The 24,517-nt window shown below is 35.8% G+C and overlaps 1 protein-coding gene across 4 annotated transcripts in view; it reads right to left on the reverse strand.

Annotated features, from left to right (window-relative positions):
- Positions 1 to 918: 918 nt before the first annotated feature.
- HUWE1 (HECT, UBA and WWE domain containing E3 ubiquitin protein ligase 1) overlaps positions 919 to 24,517 on the reverse strand; it is a 75,292-nt gene continuing 51,693 nt past the window's right edge. Inside the window, exons 46-71 of one of the 4 annotated variants that reach the window (XM_080160357.1) lie at positions 24,212 to 24,461; positions 23,075 to 23,248; positions 22,447 to 22,597; positions 20,829 to 21,776; positions 20,333 to 20,421; positions 19,715 to 19,789; positions 19,164 to 19,322; positions 16,239 to 17,147; positions 15,359 to 15,710; positions 15,062 to 15,099; positions 14,454 to 14,633; positions 14,074 to 14,157; positions 13,630 to 13,709; positions 13,057 to 13,159; positions 11,459 to 11,534; positions 10,865 to 10,987; positions 10,284 to 10,385; positions 8,768 to 8,859; positions 7,227 to 7,310; positions 6,352 to 6,425; positions 5,478 to 5,562; positions 4,850 to 5,015; positions 4,314 to 4,395; positions 3,202 to 3,289; positions 2,412 to 2,537; positions 919 to 1,913 (exon numbers count right to left, since the gene is read on the reverse strand). In XM_080160357.1, the coding sequence (XP_080016483.1) occupies positions 1,842 to 1,913; positions 2,412 to 2,537; positions 3,202 to 3,289; positions 4,314 to 4,395; positions 4,850 to 5,015; positions 5,478 to 5,562; positions 6,352 to 6,425; positions 7,227 to 7,310; positions 8,768 to 8,859; positions 10,284 to 10,385; positions 10,865 to 10,987; positions 11,459 to 11,534; positions 13,057 to 13,159; positions 13,630 to 13,709; positions 14,074 to 14,157; positions 14,454 to 14,633; positions 15,062 to 15,099; positions 15,359 to 15,710; positions 16,239 to 17,147; positions 19,164 to 19,322; positions 19,715 to 19,789; positions 20,333 to 20,421; positions 20,829 to 21,776; positions 22,447 to 22,597; positions 23,075 to 23,248; positions 24,212 to 24,461 (4,762 nt within the window). In that variant the 3' untranslated portion in view covers positions 919 to 1,841. Of the gene's footprint in view, positions 1,914 to 2,411; positions 2,538 to 3,201; positions 3,290 to 4,313; positions 4,396 to 4,849; positions 5,016 to 5,477; positions 5,563 to 6,351; positions 6,426 to 7,226; positions 7,311 to 8,161; positions 8,231 to 8,767; positions 8,860 to 10,283; positions 10,386 to 10,864; positions 10,988 to 11,458; positions 11,535 to 13,056; positions 13,160 to 13,629; positions 13,710 to 14,073; positions 14,158 to 14,453; positions 14,634 to 15,061; positions 15,100 to 15,358; positions 15,711 to 16,238; positions 17,148 to 19,163; positions 19,323 to 19,714; positions 19,790 to 20,332; positions 20,422 to 20,828; positions 21,777 to 22,446; positions 22,598 to 23,074; positions 23,249 to 24,211; positions 24,462 to 24,517 lie in introns of those variants that run through there. The other 3 variants (XM_080160358.1, XM_080160360.1, XM_080160359.1) reach the window with 3 other exon arrangements.

Here is a 24,517-nt window from a genome sequence, read left to right on the forward strand (position 1 = left end):
GGATGTTGTCATCCTTGTTTTTATACATGTTTTAGGCTATTTCTGGAGAATCTGAATAAATATGGAATACGAGTAAATCCTTCGGCTCTTGTAAACAACTTTGTAGAGTAAGTCAAATTTATTTTCCAGTATGGCTTCGAAACCGTTTAACATTCGTAGGATTAGAACCGGTCAGTCTGAATTTCAATCCGAGATCATTCGTTACAGACAGGCACACAGAGAGACAGTGATGCTGTTACTTTTATATCAGGATTAAACAGAACACATAAAAGTTTATATCATGATTATTCAGTTCTGACACTATACAAGTGTTAATGTCCGTTTGTCCTACCTTTTCAGTGCTTCGCTTTTATGGATGTTGTCATCCTTGTTTATTCAGAAACGGCTTTTAATCATCATGACTAGCAGCTACAACTGAACATGGTAATTCTATTCGTCTGTAAAGTTTTATTTAAATATTGAAGAACTTATTGTTATTCCCTTTGCCAACATGGACATCATTTATTGGTCAGTTCGCTCATCCAGTGGGAGGGGAGGAATCGTTATTTTAGCTAGCCACAAGTTTCACTTCGTTGGAGTATATTTGATATAATGGTCTCAGATCCAAGTAATACTTAATCCATTGCTGGATTAGAACCAGTTTTAGCCATACTGAAAAATCATGTATCATATCTACGACACTATTCTATAAATCATAAACTTAGCACCTGTTTTGCTGGCCCATGCCTTCGGCCCCGAGGTGCCAACAATACTGGAAATAATCTTAAAATTTATCATTTTTATTTTAGTATCCTCGGAAAACTGTCTATAATACGATGCGATGAATAATGATTAATGCTTTAGGTTCCGTTTAAAGGGTTTTAAGGGACAAACAGACACACAACCATCCAACTTTTAAATCAGATAAACACAAAAAAATATCTTTGAATTTTTATTAAAAATAATATAGAATTTCAACACAATAATTTTCATAAATTATTACATGTTTTTCATTATTTTTTTACTTTTTACATTATGGTGGTTTTTTTTATTTCTAAATGGTCTCAAAACTTATTATTCCCTTAATTTTTGAGGATTTTTAAATGTATTTTTTGACATGTATTAAACATTTTTTTGAGAAAAGCAAAGCCAAAAAACTATAACTATATAAAATATTTAACTGCGAAAATTGCTACTTAAACAGCAAAGCTAGATTTTTTTTTATAGATTTAAAAACATTTTTTTGATACAATTTACTTAAAAATACTTTTTTTATTTAAACTTCTATTTTCTCATTTGAGAGAGTTTTCATAAAATATTAAATATCTTAACAAATCAAATTTTTAGAAAAAAGAATTAAACTGTATATTAGTTCATAAAATATCATAAAGAACGGAAAAAGTAACTAAGGTTTATTATTTCTTAAAGAGGTGATAGATAAATTAATAATTTAAATCATAATTTAGCGGACATGTAAAAAAGCAGTTTTTTTTTCAAAATACTTTTCCGTAAAAATATCAATAATCATGATAACAGAAAAAGCAACATATTTAATTTTCTTTTTTATTACTAAACTGAAACTTTAATTTACTATATTATAACTTTTTTTCTCACTGATTTTTCCCACCAAAATTACAAGTACAATAATATCAGAAAAATTAATGCGCGAAAAAATATTTCTGACTTTTAAATACTTTTAATTTTGCTTAATTCTGAATCTATCAGAGCACTAGAACTAAATAATATAAAAAAAGTGTATCATACAACTGACGTACATACGCCGTATTGTGAATCTTGATGCTATTTAAGTGTGTTCTAGCCCCGCACTGCATGTAGAGATGTTGACCTTGTTGTCGTAGGAATTACGCGAATCCAAAGCCCTCCGAGCACTCATGGATCGCCTTCAGTAAGTTGCTGCGCAATTTGTCGTAAGTCTGAAAAATTTTAAAATTAGTCATTAAAAATAATTTTTTTTAGGTAGTTAAAATTAGTTTTTTTGAAAATGAAAACTTAATCCATTAAAATTGCATAAATCTAGAAATTTAATTTTGATAATTAATAACTTTGAAATGGGATGAAAAATAGCTTACATGTGCCAAATTGTTTAAGGACAGTAAAATTATTATTTCAATAGTTTAGACACTACTAAATGGCTTGAACTAATCAACATTCAATAAAACTTTGGGTACCAGCATTTTAGTCCCATTTCTCGCCCTAATCCTTTTGTAAGCTTTTTTGTCTGTAGCGAAAGATCTTGATAACCGCTGAACCGATATGGTTCTACTTTACAGTGATTCACTTTATAGGTCTGAGTTGGTCTAAAGCTATTTTTTTTATATAAATAAGTCTTAGTATGGTTTTAGGCTATTTATCTACCCTTCCATGTCTCTTCGGGTATAGAGATAGATGCTAGGGGCGCAGCCGCTACTAACCTCATAAACTGGTAGATCTAGCTGGTTGAAGCAAGTGTGGGCAGCTGGCAGGCGGTCAGTTGACCTGTCATCCCGATGGATCTGGAACTTTTGAGCCCCGTTCATACCCTCCAGGGCTCCGAATCCCTGCAAAGTAATAGTTATTTACTCGTTTCATAGTAATTTTAGTTCGCTGGACTGTAAAAGAATCGACTCTAGGTACAAACCCCTGATTTATAGGGATAAGACCATGTAAGACTAATTGATATACATACAATATTATATACCCAATGACCAGTAACAAAATTAATCCCACAGTAGATTAAAATAAAAACTGGTTGAAAAGTTTGGAATTATTATTTAACAAAATTACCCAAGTATAAGATAAAGTTTTAAAAAAACTTTGGGTACCAGGGTAATTTACGTAAGACTTAAAAATCTTTGCAAACAATATCACTTCTAATTTTCATGCAAAAGTATACCGTATAATCAAATAGAGTGGGGTAGAGGGAATAAGGCTAGCATTAGGTCAGATGTGTATATTCTGTGCAAGATTCATTTTATTCCCTAGCTGCAAAATAATTCATTTTTTCCAAGAATGGAAAAATGTTTTCAGTAGGTACTCTTTATTTTATTTTCCCCCCTTCCCCCATATTTTTCTAGTTTTTTTCCCCCCAAGGAGGGGAAAAAATGTTTTCACTACTTTTTATTTTGTCATTTTCTACCTCCCTCATATTTTTAACTCCCTCCCCCCTTTAGCAGGGGATCCCATTTAGAAACAAAGGTCATGCAATCAAAGCCTGGTGATTACCTGTAGAGGAACCTTGCTGGATCCAGTGACAAACTGGAGGAACTTGGCTCTATCGGTCTGGTCGAATCCGCGCAGAGCTCGCCAGAACCTGCAACAAAATATCAATCATTTATTTCAAGAAAGTACAAGCAAAGAATTGCAGAAAATTAATGTAATGACGCGGGACATTCCCCCTCGCACTTCTAGTGCTTCATGTTTTATTTACAAGTAAATGGCTGCTTTTCCTCAAAGTACCTATTGAGCACTAAAACCCCACCTCCTTATTTTAAATAATTTTAAAATAAGGGGAAGGGGTTAATTTTCTTCTATATGCCTTACCCCTGCGGGGCTACCCAGTGCTCAATAAAACCCAACCTGACCTAACCTCAGGTAATAAACAAACGAAAAACTCACCCTCCTTCTTTTTTCTCCCTCTTTTTATGACCACTGAACACCTACTCTATAACATTACTTTGTCCGTTTGTCCATACATAAATATTAATTGCGCTTCGCTACTTATGGATATTGTCATCCTTGTTTTATATTTATTTTCTCAACTTTTATATTAAGGGAAAGGGGTGATAGATACGCCCCTCAATAAAAAAATCTAATGGAAAAGTTATGATTTACTAATACATTTATTCTAATTTGTTGAAGGTAAAATATAAGCTTTTCTTATAAATTAAGGAAAATAAAGATTTCCTGTGAGATCCAATTATCTTAGAGCAATTTTTAAAATCAATATTAAGTTTTTTTAAAAGTAAAGGTATTTTATATTATTTACCTTATAAGTCTTTCTTTTACGTCCTATAATATTCTTTCCAATGAAAAAGAAAATTATATTGATAATTACATAATGTAATATTTTTTTGTATACATTTTCCTACAAAGCATTTTACAACTAAAAGGTAATTTTCAAATAAAAATTTATATAGCCTAAAACCTAAGTAAACCTTCCCTAAACATTATTCTGCGAATAAGATTGACACTCTAAACTTGTTGATGATAGTTTGACCTAGCATCTGGTTTCAGAGCTTCGCTCTTATGAATGGTCATCCTTTTTTTCCGATGAGTTTGAGCTTATCATAAATCTTCCCCTTGGTCCCCCCAAAAGATTTAGTCCCCAAACTTACCAAACAATTTGTAGACTAGTAGCTGTATACTTGTGATATTCAGTATTGGCCTTCAAGTCGTCAATGTTAATATCAGGCAGACCTAAAATAAAATAAGATTTCTTACATTTCTCATTTTAATACCAGAAGCACTTGCAGACATGATAGAGCAATTTTATCAAGTAATTGATACCCAAATATTAATTTCAGAATTTTTAAATTCATTATGATAGAAAAAACTCACATAAAAATCTGTTACTTTTGTGAATGTAAATTAAGTTTCTATTGATACAACAGAAATGAAATTTGAAAAAAAAAATTAAACTTGGACATGGACAATCCAAATCTGAAAAGTGCTCATGACGTTCTTTTTGGCACTTGGATAGACATTTTCGGCAATTTGGAAACTTTTTCTTAAACAGTATTTCCAACTCTTGTTCGTTAAATTGATTATGGTAATAAGTCTTCGGGGGATTATTTCATAGAAACCCTCCAGGAGGACTCTACCTAACCCTACAGGACCCCAACTAATCCTGCAGGACCTAATCTAACCTAACCTGATAACAGTAGTTCCAATTCTTGTTCATTGAATATGGAAATAAGCCTGCGGGGGATGATATCGTAGAAACCCTCGAGGAAAGCTGCCAGCTGCTTCCTGATCGCCCCAGTCATCTTCATCTGACAAACCAGACGGACATACTCCTTCTTGTTCTCATCAGTAACCTAAATAGTTAAAAGGTTATAGAGGAGCTTCGCTATTATCCAGAGATATTAAGGGATAGGCCAACGTAAAATATTACGTGTTTAAAACTTTGGGTACCAGTGTAATTGACAGTCTAATTGCTCCCCACCCCCTCCATGCTACTAACAAAGTGCTTCACCCGAACTGAGAATTTGTTTTACAAAACCTAGAAAATATTTAAATTGTAAAATAAATACCTACAATAGGTAGGTAATGTGTAAGGAAATCTTCACAAAAAGTCAGAAGCTTATCTCAAGAAACACGGGCGTCTGGAGATTCTGCAAACGAATTTAATATCTCATATCACCCTATCAAATTCCTTACCTAAAAGCATAATGAAAGAACGAACGGAAAGCCATTGAAAGCTATAAATTTAATGCTTATTTGTACAGAGGACCTCTAAACAAGACATCTATCCATAATTGCAGCCGATATAATATTACCTGGATGTTTCTGCCATTTGGAATGAGATCTCTGACCTCTGTGACACCAAACTCTTGAATTTCTGTAGAGTATGTCAGATCATACCTGGAAAAAAAAATAAAATAAAAATTAATTGTTAATCTATAATACAAAGTAGGACGATGTCTGTCTGTCCGTCTGTCCGTCTGACCGTCTGTCCGTCCGTCTGTCTGTCTGTCCCTTAAGATCTCGGTAACCACTGAACCGATCGGATTCTACTCTTCAGGGTATATACCTATTGGTCCTGTGGTGGTTTTAAGCTATTTTCTTGGGGGGTGGGACACCCCCAACCCCCCCAAAAACAAAAAAATCCCCCCCCCATTTTTTTTTTTTTTTTTTTTTTTTTTTTATTTGCTGAAGATTTCCTAGGTCCTTTGTTAAAAAATATTTTTTATTCCAGCATTTATTTTGAATGAAAGAATAGCAACATTCTCTCACTAAAAACAATAAATATTAATTTTTTTTATCACCTCTTGGGGCAAAGCCCCTAGAGGCTAGGGGCGAAGCCGCTAGTCCTTATATAAAAGTAACAGGATGTCTATGTTTGTGTGTGTGTATCTGTATGTCTGTACCGAAGGATCTTTCTAACAGATTAACTACTATGGTTCTCCTTTACCATGTAACTTCTCATAAGTCCTGGGAAGGATTATAACTATTTGGGGGGAGGGTACTACGGTCTACCACCCTTCCAAAACAAATCGCCCCTTAAAAAAAGACCCCCAAAATATTTGAATAACTTCTCTTATTAAAACTACAATTGAAAATACGGGTGGTCTACTTCCCCGCCCCTTCAAGTGCCCCTAGAGGCACATAGGGACGTAACCGCTACTATTATATAATCTATGATACACATACCCTAGATCAGCTATATCATGTTCTAATAAGAAGTCAAGACCCTTGTAGAAACTGTAATCTTCGCTCTCCATATCCTAAAAAGAAAATTGTTAGTCAAATCTATTAGGGAAGTAATTTTAATGACAAGGATGACAACAACTTCATAAGCAAAGCTCTAAAATTCAAGACAATAATAAAAAAAATGTCACAAAGGAACATTATCACTTGTAGAGTACCAGATTTATTAAGCAGAATATTAATTTTTAATTCTAAACAAAAACCTTGTATCTTAAGTTGCAAAATTGCGTAAATACAGGAAACTGTTTAAGGACATATTTACATTTTCAGGAATTAATTATAGAGATGCATCTCTTAAAATATTGTACCATGTGTTTTTTTTAAGTTTGCATAATTCAGATTGTGTTTTTTGGGGACATTGGGCTGTTTATTACACTAGTCCTCAAAGTTTTATAAAAACTTTTTCTTACTCGTTGACTTAACAACTTTGAGGACTTTGATTCATTAAGTTAAGTGATCAAATCTTTCAACCATTAATTTTGATCTACAGAAGGGTTAAGTTTGTGTATCATTGGGGATGTAATATGTATATTAATTTAACTTATTCCTTTAGATCCCTGGTTTTTTTTACATTAGTTAAACCTAAACCAAGATTAAGAGGAAGGTTTAAACTTGATAGAACAATTCTATTAAGATTAAGAGGAAGGTTTAAACTTGATAGAACAATTCTATTAAGATTAAGAGGAAGGTTTAAACTTGATAGAACAATTCTATTAAGATTAAGAGGAAGGTTTAAATTTGATAGAACAATTTTATCAAGATTAAGAGGAAGGTTTAAACTTGATAGAACAATTCTATCACCAAAATTAAATAATTACCTGATGTCTAACAGCTTTGGCTAGGATATGCTTGTAGAAACTTCTTGTGAAATAACATTCTAATAACTTGTTATCATAGATAGCCTAAACATAATAATATGTTATTTAGATATTCTGGTGAAATAACATTCTAATAACTTGTTATCATAGATAGCCTAAACATAATAATATGTTATTTAGATATTCTTGTGAAATAACATTCTAATAACTTGTTATCATAGATAGCCTAAACATAATAATATGTTATTTAGATATTCTGGTGAAATAACATTCTAATAACTTGTTATCATAGATAGCCTAAACATAATAATATGTTATTTAGATATTCTTGTGAAATAACATTCTAATAACTTGTTATCATAGATAGCCTAAACATAATAATATGTTATTTAGATATTCTGGTGAAATAACATTCTAATAACTTGTTATCATAGATGGCCTAAACATAATAATATGTTATTTAGATATTCTTGTGAAATAACATTCTAATAACTTGTTATCATAGATAGCCTAAACATAATATGTTATTTAGATATTCTGGTGAAATAACATTCTAATAACTTGTTATCATAGATAGCCTAAATTTAATAATATGTTATTTAGATATTCTTGTGAAATAACATTCTAATAACTTGTTATCATAGATAGCCTAAATTTAATAATATGTTATTTAGATATTCTTGTGAAATAACATTCTAATAACTTGTTATCATAGATAGTCTAAACATAATAATATGTTATTTAGATATTCTGGTGAAATAACATTCTAATAACTTGTTATCATAGATAGCCTAAACATAATAATATGTTATTTAGATATTCTTGTGAAATAACATTCTAATAACTTGTTATCATAGATAGCCTAAACATCATAAAATGTTATTTAGATATTCTTGTGAAATAACATTCTAATAACTTGTTCTCATAGATAGCCTAAACATCATAATATGTTATTTAGATATTCTTGTGAAATAACATTCTAATAATTTGTTATCATAGATAGCCTAAATATCATAATATGTTATTCAAATTTGTAATTAATAACAAAGGACAAAATAAACGATAATATCATCCTAATAATAAAGTAAAAGGATCTCTGTGTGTATGTACAGAAGGCTCTCACTAACCGCTACTCCTTTCCAGGGTAGCTCTTCATAGGTCCTTGGTAGGTTTATAACTATTTTGGGGGAGGGTCCAACACCCTCCCAAGAGAAATCGCAAAATAAACAAAAACCTAACTAACCCCATCTAGCGTCGAAAAAATATTTTTTCAATAACTACTAAACTGATAGATTTTTCCTTTTCAGTGAAGCTGTTTAATACTATTTTATTTTATACTATAGTTGGTCTTGTGCTCATTTTCTTAGCACTCTGTATCCAAAGTAACTAGGTGCTATGGATGAAGCCGCTAGTTTGGAAACAAAAAGGATAATATAATCTTCCGTTGATCTATACCTATCCAATATTCACACACACACATTCACACACACACACACGCACACACACACACACACACACACACACACACACACACACCTTACCTTAGCAATAACTCTGCCAACAAACTTGAAGTAGTCCAAATGGTTGGAGTTTATGTGGGAGAAATCATTTATGGTGTACGTTACTCTATCACCTGAAATAAACATAGGGGTTAATTTTGCTTAAAATCATTGGGGATGTATATCACAAATTGGTTAGGCCAACTTATTGGGTTAATTGCAGTGTTGCGGAGCCGGAGCCATGAAGCCGCCATATTTTGCTGGAGTTGGAGCCGTAAATATTGAACTTTTAAAATCTTCAAAAGTCAAAAATATTTTTTATGGGGGAAAAAAATATGTCGAGTTTTTCTTGATTTTAGGTCGGAGCCGGAGCCGCATCAAAATTAAACGGCTCCGCCACGCTGGTTAATAAAAAAAAACATCGTTGTATTAATTTTAAAGTTCGCCTTTAATCGCTTTAAATTCTGTATAAATGATGGAGCGGAAACACTGTTACCCAAAGTTTTATAAACAAGTTATTCATTGGTTAAAAGCTTTGGGTACTTTTCTGTAATTTTGATTAGTTGGTTCCTTACTAGAAGTGACCAAACTTTTTAACCAATAATTAAAAAGGGGTTATTTTGTTCATCATGATTGGGGACCAATTGGGAACTAATGAAGATACAGCCCAATTATAGAGGAGATAAGTTTATTCCAAAACTTTCACACTGCAGCCAAACTTACCAGGGCTACTCTTGAAGAGGTCATAGTTGGGATTAAATATCTCTCTTGATATTATGACATACAGACTAATTAACGTACAAACCTAATTATAGAGTAACTACGCTTTTTCTAAATCTGCAGACAAACTTACCAGGGCTACTCTTGAATAGGGCATAGTTAGGATTAAATATATCTCTTGATATTATGACATACAGACTAATGGGCATACAGCCTAATTATAGAGAAGCTACGCTTATTCCAAAAACTGCAGACAAACTTACCAGGGCAACTCTTGAATAGGGTATAGTTAGGTTTGAATATATCCTTATACTAAAGTAACAGGATGTCTGTGTGTCTGTGTGTGTGTCTGTACTGAAGGATCTCGCTAACCGCTGAATCGATTGGGTTCTCCTTAACAGGGTAGCTTCTCATAAGTCCCGGGAAGGTTTATAACTATTTTGGGGGAGGGTACCACCACCCTCCCAAGAGAAATGACAAAAAAATCAAAAAAATTTCAAATTTAGAGGAGACTTCAACGTCAAATAAGATGGTATCGTAAAAAAAAAATTAACTTTAACAAACAACAACATTTAAAGTGCCACTAGAGGCCTCTAGGGGCGTAGCCGCTAGTCTCTTGATATAATAACATACAAACTATTGGACAATGACATACAACCTAATCATAGAGTAGCTACGCTTACTCCAAAAACTGCAGACAAACTTACCAGGGCTACTCTTGAAAAGGTCATAGTTAGGATTAAATATATCTCTTGATATTATGACATACAGATCAATTAACGTACAAACCTAATTATAGAGTAGCTACGCTACTCCCAAAAACTGCAGACAAACTTACCAGGGCTACTCTTGAAGAGGGCATAGTTAGGGTTGAATATTTCTCTTGAAATGATGACGTACCATTCTCTCAACAAACCTCCAGCATCCTGTCCTTCTTCGCCTAAATATTTCCAAGTAAAAATCTTCCAAAGAGATAGTTGCATGAAGTGCATTTCCAAAAATAGATTTTAAGCATAAGTTTTAACTATAGAATCAAACATATAATATTTTGTATTTCAATAAATAAACAATTAGACATCACTAAATTAGTCGTTATGCTGTTTTTTGTGAAAATTAAATTTTAGTTTTGATATCTTTAAAACTACGTAATAGAAAATTGAAATTCCTTCAAATATGTGGCCTATAAATGCAGTTTCAACTATTGATCACTAAATTCAAGTTTAAATGCATATCGTGCAATTCCCAACATCTTAACAACTAAAGTACTATGTGCTAATATTCAGCACTTTTTATAATTAACAAACAGTAAATTTCTTGCGATTTTAGTGTTACACATAGACAAACTTTTTGGAGAACATTGTTTAGCAGGTTCCCAGGGCTATAAAAATAACGAAAAAGCATAAAAAACTAAATCTTTACCTTCAAAAACAATGTAGAATCTATTTTTCCACTCTTCGGCTGAGCGGCGGTGTAGTTCTCTGAAACTCTCCTCAAATACCGCCTCACGCCGCACATGAACCGCCAAATCTTCCCGTCTCATTCCTGTAAATGAAAAATTTAGTTAAACACTGCAAAGGCCTTAACCCAGCGGGATTACCCAATACCAAATATAACCTAACCTAAGTACCAGACAAACAGAAAACTAACCCCACCCCTTCAGTCATTTTCAAATTAATACAAAATAAAAAGGTGGGTCTTAGGTTATCTTTGTTCGACTTGGGACTTAGAGGAAAAACACCAACGAGTATGGGTGGTAAAAAGATTTGACGTTTATATTTTGCTGCGCACGCAATCCATTACTGCGTGGAATTTAAAATGTCAAATTTTTTTTGCTCACCTCTTAATTAAAATTTAAATCTTTGACTTTTTGTTTTAGTTTAAGTGTTGGGCTATTATTCTTGCCCTGTCCTACCACTTGGAATACAGAGCCCCTAGATTCTAGGGACGCATCCACTATCATGTTATAACCCTACTAAAATTTTTTACTTAAAAACTGAAAAATAATGACTATACCTTCATTAAGTCTTTCTAATTCAGTTCTGAAGTATCTTCGTTTGATATCAAAATCTAGTACTCGTGTATGGTCAACCTAAAAAAAACAAGGATTAAAACATCTGTAGGACGCTCCTTACTTTACCCGGCTAAATCGAAGCTAAGCTTTCCCAGCTCTATGTTTAATTTTGTTGATTCCCTTGAGTTACGGGAGAAGCCATTGTAAATATACCAATATCATTTGCTGTATAGCTATTGTGCCCTTAATTGTGTTTATCTGATTAGTTAGGCATCTGCTGCCCCCCCCCCCCCCCTCCCTGACGCAGGGAGGGGATCAGCCTTGCATAACCACCATTTCATATTATGTTTGTGCCAAGTAACTCTTATTTATATGTATCCCTGAATCCATGTATTATTATTTGTTGTATAAAGTAGTTAGTATTTGAGTTGCCTTTTCAAAATAAACATCAAACTGGAATCTACCGTTAGTTATATTGTTATGTGGAACTCAGCAAAGCTGATCTATAATTCGAGGTCATAATACGTCTGTCACCAAGCTCGTGGTCACGAACCCCCGGAGGATCAACAGGGACCGTCCCAAACATCCATTGTCAGTGCAGCTCATAAATACAAAACAAGCAAACAAACAGAAAATTTATCAATGAATTTTCATATCAAAATCTAGCCGTCTATCGTTAATGACAGCTGGAAAGAAACACAATTCTCATAAAGAACTTTTATGTATTAGAAGCAAATACGGACCAAGCGATTTATAGAGAATACAGGAGATGACTTATATCATTAAACATACTTATTCAATTAAACAAAAAATGATTGATTTCCTTTTTACAAAAAAGTAATTTAATTAAAAAATAAATTAAGATATATTTCCTACATAAGAAAAACACGAAGCCTTAAAATATAAAAAATAGGAATATGTTTTCAAGACACTTCCTAAAGTTTAACTTCCATTTAAAGACTAGAATAGTTATTTCTCGCATCGTATTATAAACGGCTTTCCGCGGATATAGAATGTAAAATTATAAGATTAAAACTAGTTATTTTAGCCCCGAGGTGCCGGAGGCACCGGCTAAAAAAACTGGTTTTAATCTTATGATTGTACATTTCTATATTCGTAGAAAACTGGATATAATACGATGCTAGACATAGTTTTTTCGTATGGATGAGAACCGGTTCCTATCCACCGGATTCGAATGAATACGAGAAAATTCATTAAAATAAATTTAGTCATAAATAATTAAACTTGAAAATGTCTAAATTCCAGTTAATACGTACGGACAAAACCCTAATATATATATGTAACAGAATAGAATGTATGTCTATCTGTGTGTAGCAAAGGATTTTGCTAACACAAAACCTATAAGATCTCCTATACAATGGAGCTTCTTAAAGGTCCAGAGAATATTTAAAACTATTTTAGGGGAAGGGTACAACCAACAAGAAAAATATTCTAGGAAAAAAATTACTCTCGCAAATATTTTTTACTTTTTTCCTTTTTACTACTAAAGTTGGAAGTGGACGCTATGCTTCCTATATCAAATGCTCCTAGAGGTCTCTAAGGCCGTATAATACAATGCTAGAATAGCTACGAAACTTACCAGTACACTGAATGGTCCGTCAGCCAGGTGCGTAGTGCTCTGGCGCAGGATTTGATTGAGAACAGTTCTGTGCGTCTCCGCAAACTCAAGAAACTTTTTAGTGTCCTGCCATATTAAAACCAATGTTTTTTGTCCTATTATGTAAAGTAGTAAGGTTTTTTTACTGTAGCTTAAGATCTCCTTAACTACTAAACCGATGGGGTTCTCAATTTTTAGCTTTACATAGGTCCATTTCAGGTTTTAGGCTATTTTATTTTCAGATTAAGTTTTTGGATGATTGAAAGCTATTTTTCTAGCCCCTCTTTGTCTCTTGGAATACAAAGCCACTAATATTTTTTTTTTAAATGATAGTTATAATTAAACTTTACTTAACCTAACCTAAATTCAGCATCAAAAACAAATTTTTCCTTAAGAAGTTGGTTGTAATTTACTTTTTGTATTCAACGTTGGCATAACAATCGTAGGATCTCAATCTGTAGATTGAAATTATTGGTTTAAATGTTTGGACCCGACTATTTTTGAACTAATTGCTCAGGTATTGTTTAACTATAATAAAAATTTAACATTAGTGATTCCTGTGACAATTGGTCAGTTGGGTCTGTAGTCTGGTTTGAGGTCAAGCTGACTGGGTCATCCAAACTGGCCTTGTCCTCCTAAAATATTGAAATAATGAAAATACAGTTCAATAAAAGCAAAAATCTTTCAAATGTATGAGAACATATGGTTAAACTTCTTGGTAGTTTGAACTAACCAATCAAGATTTAGTCTGAGTATCCAAAGTTTTTAAGGCAACGAATGAGAGAACTTTTAATAAAGGTACCAGTATAATTGTCCCCTACTTCCATAGATTAAAATTATTGCTTAAATTTTTTTTACACTGCTATGGCTAGGAACCAACCAAAAGTTTTAAATAAATTAATAAGATAAAGTGACTCTAAAACTTTGGGAACCAGTATACCTCATAAATTTACAATTCAATATACCCTCCCTCCCATACCTTTGTCCTGAAGTTATAACCTGAATATGAGCCAGCTGTTCTTGTCTGGTTTCCTTCTGGTTGGTTTTCTTCTTCTCTGTGTTGGTGGTTGCGGCTGCGTGCACCTGAGAATAATGTAGTTCTTGTTCAATTATTACGATAAACAAAATTACTTCTTAAGATTAAAATTACTTGTAAAGAAGTTTGAACACTACTAATTTGAACCAATTAATCAAAACATAACTATTTCTTCTTATTAAGATAAAAATGCACTAAAAACTTATTAAAAATATTTTAAGGCACTTAACACTAATAACCAATAGACTTTTTCATTTAGCGTTAAAGTGTAAAAATTACATTTATATACTTTTTTATGAGATTGATTGATAAATAGTTTAAATTAAATATAATAAAATATTACCAAAAAGAAAGCTTCCACAGTTGGCTGAAGAACAAGAACTGCATGATGGTCCGGGGTGTCTGCCAGCTCCCGCAGGCACGCGGACAGGGTCTGCCAGAGCTGCGACAAGTCCAGCTGTTCAGACAGGGACTCAAGGAAACATTGCTCCTCTTCTATTTTGGCTTCTGCTTCTTCAAAGTGCTGCAAAATAAAAGAATTAGACTAGACGTCTTTTCATTAACTGTTATTTTATGTATTCAATGAAAGAATAAGTCAAAATATCATCAAGAGCTGTAGTAAGTAAAAGTGCATTCATCATATTGTTTACATTATTACAAATCAAAAATCCCTAGGCCAAACATATAACTTATATCATAAAAGTATACTTATGTCACGTGTTTTGAGCATTTGATGCTTTAGATAGCAACTCGTTTTACATATATTTTTTTTCTTCTGAACCATGCATAACATCAGCTAGAATGGGGTTAATATCGCTTGCTCTCGTTCGTGCACAGTCCCCTTTACAAACTTTTAAAGTGTAGCAAGTAACTAACACAAACAATCATCCTACTACTTAATGCAAAGAATTAGAGAAATGACAAGTTGAAACTAAAATATTCAAAACTTACCTTTGAGTCAATAAGGGGTGGGATTTCATCATCGTCATCTAAAGTCAATCCTTAAATTAGTTTATTTGAAAGAAATTTTAATGATCCGACTTTAATTTTATTCTGATTAGATACATTTTCTCAAAAATATTGAATTAATATCTATCGTTTATACCATTAAAAGAAGCATCAAAACAGCTTAAAGATGATATTATCTATTTTAAAGTAAAATTACCCTAATTAATGTCATAGATTATTAATTTTACTTAAAGTATCGGACTTATGTCTGTTAAGACGTCTAAATTTAAGGATTCATCCCTGGATGTAAATTATTATCACTACTCGTGCTCGTCTCATCAACTTCCATTGGCGTTTCATCGCTGCTGCTACCGCCAGCAGCGGCAGCCGCTGCAGTTGGTTCAGTATTGTCAGCTTCCGCAGCAGAAGAATCTGTGTTTTCTGTGGCAGCAGCTTCAGTTGTACCAGCTGCGCTTCCGCCGCCTTCTTCCATTGATGAACTGCCGCTGGTCGCCGCAGCGGTTTCGGTCTCGCTGCCGCGCAGGGCCAGGGCTGCTGCCTTTTTGGCGGCCGCTAACACCTGTGCGTCCTTTTTGGCCTTGAGACTTTTTTGCATGGCATGAAGTGCTGCTTCACGCAGTTGAATTATCACCTGGAAGAAAAAAAAGTAATATATTTGCAGGATTCTTAAGTGATAAGACAATAGAAGATAAATTGATATGCATTAGCTCAATGATGTTAAAACACACATCTTCTGAATATTGAAATATTTGTTGAAAAGTTTAAAAACTGGGTAATAGTTTTGAAAATTCAATTAAAGTACTTAAAGTTGATAATTTAATAGATCCTAGGCTAATTCAGGGTCCAAGTTAGTATAGTATATGATTATATTTTTTGCGAGGTTGAAAATTATTTTCAAAATGGTTTAGATACTTAACAAAAAATTTAAAAATTAAATATTAATTAAACTGATGGAAGCAGTAATTTGATGGAGTTTATCTGTAATACGAGGCTAAACACGAACACGTTTTTTTCTTCAGTATATCTTAGAACAGGTTCTAATCCATCGGATATTAATCGGTTTCGAAACAATACTGTAATATATAATATTCCTAGTAAGGTTTTATTATTTTAAATACAGTTAACCGCGGATACTTATGTTAAAAATTAAAAATAATACCTTGAGTACTCTTAGGAAGAATGATTGACTTGACGTTTTGGATGTGAGAGCCGACATACTCGACAGCTGTAGCTCGCCGCCAGCCTTCGGCTTGGTCGGAGCGGTCAGCACAACCGCCTCCTTTGTAAACCTGTCTGCCAGCACCCCCTTCTGCTTGTTGTCCTCCTCCTCCTGTCCTGTGTGTTGACCATCCTTGTTGGTATTGAGCAGAGCGGTCAGCGCGCCGGAGGACTTCAGATCTCGCAACTCCTTCAGCAGGGTGGAGACATTATCACTGACCACCTGGCCCAGCTGGCGGGCACCCTCCAGCAGTAGGAACAGGATGGATTCTCGTGTTTGGGTGCCAACGTAGGATAGATTAAGTAGGAGGGCTGTCACGTCCTCTAAGCCCTCTTCGCTGCAAGCTTTGCTGGTAAGTACCTCTACGGCCAACTTAATTTGATCACTACTGACTGTACGCTCAACTGGTTGTTGCGGCTGGGCCGTTGAAGGTCCAGGTTTGCTAGAGTCATCAGCAGCTGCGCTGCTGCTTGTTGACGGCTGCTCAGCGGCCAGAGGTGCGGCCGCGGTAGCGGCCATTGTAATTGCATTCGCCGCCGTGACCACGGCAGCGGATCTGCTTGATTCCGGCTGCCCCAAGGAGATTAGGGACAGCAGGCGCAACAGTTTGTCGGTCAGCATGGATGACCGCTTGATGACCGGGCTGGCCAGCATGCTCAGCAGCTGGCCGAACGCGGACATGTTGCCGCTCATCACCGCTTGCGCGTTGTCATCGCCGCCTTCGGACATGTTCTTGAGCCCGCTGGCGGAGGAATTGCTGCGAACTGGCGCTTTGCCCTTGCGGCTGCTCCAACATTCTTTGTCCAATTTTAACAGGGTCTCCCAGAATTCGGGTAAGCGACGTTTTTGCTGAAAAAAAAAAAATAAATTTAAAACTTTCATAATTAGGAAACAGAGATAAGACGGTAGACGAAAAATTTAAAATATCCTTTCTCAGTTTTCCCATCAAACATGTGTTAAAAATCTGACTTTGATAGTTTTTGAAAAAAGGGTAGATAGAATTTAGTTTGTTTTCTGCATTATTGTTCATTATGAAACTAGTAAATATATGGTTTGAAACAGGTTTCATGGAAAATCTATATCTTATTGAAATAAGCAATAAATCAAATTATCCCTTCTATTGATAAAAAAATATCGTTAAAAAAGTTTGGACACAACCAGATTAAACAATCCATTTATTGTAACTTACAGTCCAATGTCCCCTGCCTCCCTGCCTATTCAAGAGTAGCCCTGGTAAGTTTGTCTTTAGGTTTAGAAGCGTAGCTACTTTATATAACTTTGCTGGGCGTTTTCCTGTTACAAAATTTTTTATCAATTTGAAAATTTGAGTACCCCCCCCCCCCCCCCCCGACAGTCTGGATAGTCTGCGGGAGGAGGAAAAGATTTGGACACAGGAAAAAGGCAAGCTTCAATTTAATTCAATAACGTGCTGTGTGGGGAAGCCGAGCGAAGCGAGGCTTCTCCACAGCACGTTATTGAATTAAATTGAAGCTTGCCTTTTTCCTGTGTCCACAACTTGATGTCGGGGTACTCTAATTTTCTAAATTTCAAAAACTATTTTAGGTTAGGTTAGGTTAGGTTATAGGCTAGGGAGCCGAGCGCTGCGGCCACGGATGTTCGTTGTCTGGGGTACTTTAATTTTCTAAATTTCAAAAAACTATTTTAGGTTAGGTTAGGTTAGGTTATAGGCTAGGGAGCCGAGCGCTGCGGCCACGGATGTTCGTTGTCTGGGGTACTTTAATTTTCTAAATTTCAAAAAACTATTTTAGGTTAGGTTAGGTTAGGTTATAGGCTAGGGAGCCGAGCGCTGCGGCCACGGATGTTCGTTGTCTGGGGTACTTTAATTTTCTAAATTTCAAAAAACTATTTTAGGTTAGGTTAGGTTAGGTTATAGGCTAGGGAGCCGAGCGCTGCGGCCACAGATGTTCGTTGTCGGCTATTTCTTTTAAATATTGCTACGCAACCCACAAATAAAATTGTTCTTGCTAAAAAAACGCGGACGAGAGGGAGAACATAAAGGGGACTGGGAAAAGGGGGTTGTTGGTCAGATGGGAGAGGAAAGGTGTAAACAATACAGTAAAAAAACGCGGACACGTAGCGGACATGGAGTGCTCGCATGATGTGAGGGAGAACATTAAGGGGGTGGGGAAAAGGGGGTTGTTGGTCAGATGGGAGGGGAATTCTGCTATAAATAGACTGAAAGCTTGTAGCTGTTTGTTAGTCGACTACAATATGCCTTGTAGTGAGGGACTGCGATCCTAAACTGGTTGGCATGGTTGACTAAGGAGCCTGAGGCAAGGCAAGGCAAGGCTCGTGTCTCGCCTTATATACCCTCCCTCCCTTCCTCCTGTCCAACCTAATAATAGTTTACTTAAATTATTATTTTGTTGTCGGGGGGGGGGGGGGGGGGGGGGGGCTACTCAAATTTTCGAAATCGCTAAAAATAATACTAAGAGGAATCTACCCTTATTTGATGGCTCAACAACTTTGGGGACTATACTAAATTTTGATTGGTTGGTTCATAAAGTTGAGTGTTCAAACGATATAACAAATAATTGAACTTTACATGAGGGGTAATTTTGTGCATCATCATTGGTGGAATAGTCCATCATTTTATTGACCATTGTCTTATCCCTTAATATCCCTGCAATTTGTCACACTTGCCTCCAGGGAGCTAAAGGGATAAGTCAATGGCCGATAAATCGATGTACATACCCAATCATTATACACAAAATTACCCCTGAGGTTGAATCATTTGAACACTCAAATTAATAAATCATCCAATCAAAAATTCACTTGTCACAAAAGTTGTCAAGCTAACGAATAAGAAAACGGTATTAGAAAACTTTGGGGACACACACTTACCTCAGTACTACTGGATGTATTATCACTAGATGAGGAGGGTGTGACTGTGAGGGGAGGTACCCCCGCCCCGGGTAGAAAGTGGATGGAGAAACTCCGTGCCAAGGAGATCAATAGCTCCAGGGTGTTCTTGCACACCACTGGCGCTGCTTGAGGATGCACCTACACAAAATTAAGATCTTGTAAACAGCTGGTTTTCAATTTTAATTTAATTTTAAGGAAATGTTTAAATTAAATAATTGTAGTATCGATCCAGACATTGTATCATAGTGTAAATAACGTTATTACCTTACTATTTATTCTGTTTAAACCTATTATGTTAAAATAAAAGAAGTAATCCTTTTTTGGTCTGTAGCGAAGGATATCGCTAACCGCTGAACCGATATGGCTCTCCTTTACATAGTAGCTTCGCATAGGTCCTGGGAAGCTTTCTAACTATTTTTTGGAAAAAAACCCTAGAAAACTTTTTCTTTTAAATGCAACTTCCTCAATTACCACAAGAGGCCTCTAGGGGCGTAGCCTCTAGTATTATAATTGCATAGGGCATAATTTACCTTGATATTTGTACCACTAATCACAGTATTGACGGGGTTCTTCTTACCCCCACCAGGGTTTACGGGGCGCTGAACCTAAACAGTTTCAAATTGATAGGATGATTTCATTCTACAATGCAATAAAGCTATTCAATAATACCAAGGAATTGAGATAAAACAATGGATAATAAAGTAATATTTATACATCCCCTTTGAAGAACAACAAAATTACCCTTTTGCAGACTAAAATTATTTGTTGAAAAATTTGAAAACTAACCAATAAAAGTTTTTTGTAGATACCAAAATTTTTTAGCCAAAAAATACGATAACTTGATTGAAAACATTGGGTACCAGTGTAATTTACATTGGGTACCAGTGTAATTTACAGTCCCCTAGCTCCGTCCCAGTTAGTAAAATAAATAGCCCTTTCTATTTTTGGTAACTAATGAATATAGTAATATATTCTTATGTACTAAAAGGTATATAAAATGATTATAAATATTTCTGCTGGTAAAAAATACCAAAGGATACTGGGAAAGTACAATGGAGATCAATAAAGTTCCACCTCCAACATTTTTATATAAAAAATAGATCTTTACTAAATATAGAGGGTTGTAAGGATTGTCGATTAGACTATACCTGGAACACATTAGCTCTGAAGCCAAGGGCAGCGTCCATAGAGATGTTCAACCAGGAGGTTTGACTAGGACCTCGGCATACAACCTCTCCTAGATATTAAAAATAACTATCTTTCTATCTGGTATCTAGCTAGAGGTTTGACTAGGACCTCGGCATACAACCTCTCCTAGATATTAAAAAATAACTATCTTTCTATCTGGTATTAGCTAGAGGTTTGACTAGGATCTCGGCATACAACCTCTCCTAAATAGTAAAAATAATTGAAAATCCAAGATACAAAAAACTTTTGCTAGATTTTTCTTCTATTCAATCCCATTATTATCAACTTCCAAAACTATTTAACTGTAAAAGTTTATTCAACAGCCACTATCTATCTAATTTGAAATATATCTTTTAAATAAATTCATATAATTTAAAGTATATCGATAACTCCATATATAAATTTCTGCCTGTAAATGTAAGCATCTAATAATCTATCTAATATCTATTTACATACCTGAGGCTCCCTTGCCGCTACCGCTAACAGACTTCCTCAGCTTGGGCGGTGGCGGCGTGGCTGTTGCCGCTGTCAGCATGGGATCAGCTGCGCTTCCCGCCACTCCGCTTTCCGGGCCGCAACTGTTGGCGCGCTCCAGAATGGACAGCAGACACTTGATGACCCAGTCCCGCGTGGGCGCGTGGTAACACAAATTTCTCAAGATCTTATGCAGTCGGGTGGTGTTCAGCTTGGAGTCGTCGATAAAGAGCAATATCAGGAGGCAGGACAACCCTTCGTGGTCCAACAACTGGCGTCCCTTAAATTTAGCATTTGTCTGGGCCGCGAGGAGGGCGGCGTTGTGTTGGTGCCCGGGCCCGCCGCGGCCACCGCCGATGGTTCGGCTCCACACACTTCGACCAGCGCCCGATCCACCGCCGCTATTACTGTGCACGGTGTAGCCGCCGATACGGTTCACCGTATTGCGCAGGATGCTCGACAAAGTTGACGTGGGATGGTTCACGTGGTTGAAGAAGCGTTCGTGCATCAAAGCTCGGTTTCTTTGCTCGAAGTCGCGGCGCAGCGTCTGGGCCTCAGCGGCGATTTCGGCGGGCAGCGCCGATATTTGAGAGTCTTCCATCTCGGCGAGCAGGGACTGGCGCAGGGATGGTGGGAGGGTTTGTAGGAATTCGCTGGGATCAACTGGGGCGCTGGGGTCAGATTGGGCGGCGCTTTGTCGCTGCTGTTCTAGCCGTTGTTGGGCCAACACCTCTTCTTGAATGTTGGGGGGCAAGGCGGCCAAAAATTCAGGATTGACCTCCCCAACACCTTCTGTGGGTGGGGGAGGAGCGGGGGGAGCCTGGCGGGCGCGCAACAACCGGCGCTGCTCCTCAATGACCTCCTGGCGCATGTCCTCGGGTAGGGCCGCCAGGAAGGAGGGGTCAACGCCCTCCGGAATATCAATATCACCTAAAACAAGATTAGTTTATAAAACAATTCAAATTACAAAATTTAGATTTTTTGACAAGTTCGGAGTAGCACTATAAATCAACTAATAAACATTAAAAGAACATTTAGGTAAATTATGGACAATGGAATCGTATAAATAACAGCATTTTAAAACTTCAACTTTTTTATCTCTAAAAAAAACATGTGAAGTAAATCAAAAGAAAATTGTAAAAACTATGTATTGAATTTTGATTGAACCCGGGTTTTTTCCAACCCTGTCTATAAAACTAACCAACTAATATCAGAATTTATTACAAAGCATTTATATTTGATGGAAAAATGTACAATGACAATTTGACCCTTTTTAACGATATTTAGTTAAGGGCAGGGATATAAAGGGATAAGAAAATAATCAATAAATAAATGTACATCCCAAATAATGATACAAATAAATTCCCCTCCTGCAGATTTCAATAAGTGGATTAAACGTTTGGACACTAAACTTTATGAACCAACCAACCAATCAAAACTCAATAAAGACCCTAAAGTTGTTAAGCCAACGAAAAAGAAAACGTTGTCATAAAACTTTGGGGAATAGTATTATAAACATACTAATGTCCCCTCCCTCCCTGAGTTAAGGGACTGACATAGTTATAGAAAAGCTGAGCTAATTCTAAAATGTTTAGTTTACCTAAAATAGAGGAGTAGTCATCGACTGGGGGCGGGGCACTATCACTGGTTCCCGAAGGACCCGCTGCGGGTGCGGCATTGTCGCCGCCATCTTGCTGCTGGTCATCAGTCTTGGGCTCGTCCCCACCTGCTGTGTTACTTTGAGACAAATCCTAAAAAAACAGGAATATTAACAAAAACTTCTTGTATGTCTTCTGGGACAACATAGATTGGTGTTAAACACTGAATTATAAATCAAAATATCACTGGTGGCCAAGTTTAGACACAGCTAGTTATTATCAATTAAACAAGATTTAATAAAAATACTCAAAGTTTTAAGGCCAACGAAAAAGAATACGTTTTTATAAAACGTTGGAGACCAGTATACTTTACAGTCCCCTCTATCAAATTTTTTAGACCAACGAATAAGTGTGTTTATTTACAATCCTATGTCCCCTAACTCAATTTTTTAATCCGTTTTTATAATACTTCGGGGACTAGTTTAATTTACAATCCTATGTCCCCTAACTTATTTTTTTTATCCAACGAATAAGAAAATGTTTTTATAAAACTTTCGGGACCCTCCTCTCCCTTAGCTGAAAACACCAATAGACAAACATCCAGTTACTTTTTAGACAAGGATAGGTCACCTGCGGTAATTCCTGTTGGCTAGCACTAGTCCTAATAACAGAAGTGCTATTATCCACAGCTCCTGTGCTGGACAAATCCACTGGAACGCTGGGATCTGAACCTGTAGACCCCCCAGCCTCCAGGTCTGAGAATCCAGGTTGTTGTTGTTGTGGTGTGTTGGTCATGTCTACATCCTGGATAATTAACGCATGTTTCATAATGTTTTTTTTAATTTCGTGTATTAATTCATCTTTCAAAACTTTTATTTTAGAGAACAAAGAAAAATATTTGAAAAAATGGGAGGGGGGAAGTGGATTTTTTTGCGGGGAAGGGGTACACTGGAATCAAACTGGATCTAAACCATACAAAAATGTTTTTATTTGCGTCTTTGCAGAATGAATGTATGACAGACAAAACAACTTATATTATATTATATCATATTACTAGCGGCTTCGCCCCTAGCCTCTAGGGACTTTTCCCCAAGAGGTTTAATCAAACAAATTTTTCGTAGGTATTCAAGATTTAAAAGAAAAATTAAAAGAAAAATTAAAAAAAAAAATATTTTTCCTTTTTTTTGGAGAGGGGGGGGGGTAGTCGACCCCACTATTTTAATTTTGGTTTTAAAAAGAAAATATTTTTTTTTTTTTGGGGGGGGGGGTTAGGGGTGTCCCACCCCCCCAAGAAAATAGTTATAAACCTTTCCGGGACCTATGAGAAGCTACCCTGTAAAGCGAGATCCTTCGCTACAAACAAATAGACTTCGTTCTACTTTGTATTATAGATTATTCATTGATGCTCTTTGGAAATTAGTGCATCTTTACAAAAAAGAAAATATGTCTTAAATGGCAGCCGAGATTATTGCATTTCCCCCTCATCAGCGATACATACAGACAGATACATGTAAAGTGAATTATGGAGCAGCTTTGTCCTAAGGATCTAAAGGGATAAGGCAATAACTGATAAATTGATGTACGTCCCAAAATGATGCTACACAAAATTACCCCTTTTGTAGAAATAGTGGTTAAAACGTCTGAACGCTCAACTCTATAAAACAACCAATAAAAATTCAATAAAAGACCCCAAAGTTGTTGAGCTACAAAATAGAAAACGTTATTATAAAACTTTGGGGACTCTCCCACTAATAACAGGGAACCAACCTGTGAATAAGCAGCCATCAGTTGTTCATCCGGCGATGGTGATAACGGAGCTAGTGCATCCGGTAAATTATCTCCACCAACGGCGGCTGTTCTTTCTCCCGCCGATACCGCCAAACTGCTGCTGATAACCGACGATGGCGGCGGCACAATGACTCCTGGACTACTGCTGGAGGTGGTGACTGCAGGCTGGAGGTTGCTGGTACCGTCCTGCTGTCCGTCCAACCTTGACACGTCAGGTAGCAAATTAAACCTGGCAAATCAGAAATAAATCTGATACGATCAGGTGGAAACAAAATTAGCAAAGCA

The sequence above is a fragment of the Acartia tonsa genome, chromosome 5 (genome assembly GCF_053477335.1).
Source record: "Acartia tonsa isolate MP-2025a chromosome 5, ASM5347733v1, whole genome shotgun sequence".
Classification (NCBI taxonomy): Eukaryota; Metazoa; Arthropoda; class Copepoda; order Calanoida; family Acartiidae; genus Acartia; species Acartia tonsa.